This window comes from Montipora capricornis, chromosome 1 (assembly GCF_036669925.1).
Source record: "Montipora capricornis isolate CH-2021 chromosome 1, ASM3666992v2, whole genome shotgun sequence".
In the NCBI taxonomy this organism is placed as follows: Eukaryota; Metazoa; Cnidaria; class Anthozoa; order Scleractinia; family Acroporidae; genus Montipora; species Montipora capricornis.
In genome coordinates this window covers 48,389,658-48,392,157 of record NC_090883.1, presented here as the reverse complement: position 1 = coordinate 48,392,157, position 2,500 = coordinate 48,389,658, and the positions used below count along the sequence as shown (strand labels likewise).

Sequence of the window (2,500 nt, the reverse complement as noted above, 5' to 3'; positions counted from 1 at the left end):
AAATGCAGTTTTGACACAGTGACAGTGCAGAAAATTGGTAACAAACCATGCATTCTGATTGCTCAATGATCAAAGAAAGTCTCAGATAGCCAATCAAATTAAATGCGAGCCCTGGGTGGCGCAATTTTCACGTGATTGCGTGATATGAGTGCGTTGCTTCTACTTGATCACGACAATGCCATTTCAAAATGAATCATCTTGTGAATGTTGTTAACAAGTAATCACATGATTTTTCTCTCTTGCTGTTTGGAAAAAATAAGCAGAATTAAATTTTTCCGAAGCCTAAAAATTGTACTCGCCCAAGGGGCTCGTGAGCTCTCGTCTTTGAAAAAATTGTTTATTCCAAATTGCACTTGAAATGATGTCATTACCTTTACACACAGAAGGTGGCCTCATGGTTAGTGTGTTCGACTCCGGATCGAGTGGTCCGGGGTCGGGTCCTGGCCGGGGACATTGTGTTGTGTTCTTGGGCAGACACTTTACTCCCACGGTGCCTCTCTCCATCCAGGTGTATAAATGGGTACCGGCGAAATGCTGGGGGTAATCCTGCGATGGACTGGCATCCCATCCAGGGGGGAGTAAAAATACTCCTAGTCGCTTCATGCCACAGAAACCGGGATAAGCTCCGGCTCTGATAGGCCACTTGGTTAGTAAACAGACTTTACCTTCTTTATATACAGAGTCTCTATACTTTTAAAACGCCATCTTGTTTTTGTTTGAATAATTCAGTGCGATGGCCAAGAGGGACTTATGCCTTACCAATGCCTGTCACTGGATGCCCGAAGTCAAGAAAATTGTCCTGGTCAAAAGGGCATGTTCGGCAAAACACAGAAGACACACGTCCACTGAGTAACTGGTCTAGGCCAGTGCACTTAAAGGGATTTAGGAACAACAACGTCATAACCCAGCATTTTTGCGTGAAAGAAAACCGGGAAGGAAACCGCGACTGGCCTAAAGGAAAGTACTGTATATACAAGAAAGGAAAGTGTCCCAGCGGTAAGAATGTGTGCATTGTCGATTCTCAAGTGGTATATTTTTGCTGTTTTAAAAATCAAAACCAGAACAATTTAACTCTAAAACAAGTCTAGACATTTTACTCCCTGAAGAAGGCAGGCCTTGCTTGACGAAATATTGAAAAATATTACTTGCTTCAGCCCAACAGCCAGCCCGGCTTTCTCTATTATTTGAGTCTGCAGTGTAACTCTAGCACGACAAAACGACATTGTACAACGCATCAAGCAGAACTTCATTTCTTATTTCTTGTGATAGAAACAAATCCGAAAGCATTCTTCCATTCCTTTTTTTAGGTATAAAAACCTCAATTGAATTTCAAACATCCCTAAATCGGGATTGAGCAGCTCCCTCTCTGTAAAAACACATTCAAGTTTTGGAATTTGACCGGGGTAGATAATGGGCCCTCCCTCTAAGGGCCACACACGTCATGGAGTGATCGTCGACCCGCGCTTTTGTTATCACGAGGGTACATCGGTGTAGTCAAATAATGCAGGCTACACATGCAACTCCAGTCCAAAAATACTCTTCAAAAGGTGGAAGAGAAAAGTTGAATAACTGTAGCTTCTTGTTTCCGCCTCGACAGGTTTCAGTGAAAGCTGGATCAAATGGGACGACGAAGATACGAAAAACGATAACAGTGCTGGCGGAGAACTTCCTGATGGCATTTATCGCAAGGACACGATCATGTATTTTTGCTGCCGGTCAGATGGTTCAGCAGACACACCTATCGAACTGCCTATGCGTAAACCATTCCTTCTGCTGAAACACTCCAGGCGTTGTCAGGCTGTTATGAACATGCGCGTGACCGAGGAATGGCTGTTCTGGGATTGTGAAGACGCCGAAAACAAAAACGATTGGTCTGGAGTATTGCCAGAATCATTTCATGCAAAAGACATCAAACTTTTTTTCTGTTATTACTCCAAAATTTGATTATTTTTTATTGGAAAGTTCTCCCAATCAATGACTCATGCACCTGCCTTTAAGTGCTTTCTAATGGCTTTCTTGGAGTTAAATGCCAAACCCAGACTGAAAGCGTAAATCATGAACCATGCTGATCTGTACCGATTTTCCTGCATTGAAAAGCCTTAGTCGATATTTTGTAGTTCCAGTTATGCAGGTATCAAAGTAAACACGGAGAGGAAGGGGGGGGGGGGAGGGGGGGGTGGGCAGAGGTGGGGCATTTGAATTAATTTTTTGAGGATTTTTGCCCACCCTCGGGACTGAAGAGAGGTTCAAATGTGATCAAAGGTCTCAGCCCGGGCGAAAAAAAACCCATACAGACCCCAGTTGTTCAAACGATGGATAGCGCTATCCACCGGATAAATCACTATCCACCGGAGAAACACTAGCAAAAGCAATTGAGTTACCCAGTGGATAGTGATTTATCCGGCGGATAACGCCATCCATCGTTTGAACAACTGGGGCCAGATCTTTAATGTGACAGTAATTTAGACCACGCTTTTTGAGGGTGGGGACAACAGTAGTT

At 43.6% G+C, this 2,500-nt stretch overlaps 1 protein-coding gene across 1 annotated transcript in view; it reads left to right on the top strand.

Moving 5' to 3' along the window:
• The window catches only part of LOC138046806 (uncharacterized), a 14,233-nt gene that overhangs the window by 10,800 nt on the left and 933 nt on the right, over positions 1-2,500 (top strand). The window contains exons 3-4 of the mRNA XM_068893390.1: positions 730-996; positions 1,598-2,500. The exon at positions 1,598-2,500 is cut by the window's right edge and continues 933 nt beyond it. Of these exons, the coding sequence (XP_068749491.1) occupies positions 730-996; positions 1,598-1,944 (614 nt within the window). The 3' untranslated portion in view covers positions 1,945-2,500. The remainder of the gene's footprint in view (positions 1-729; positions 997-1,597) is intronic.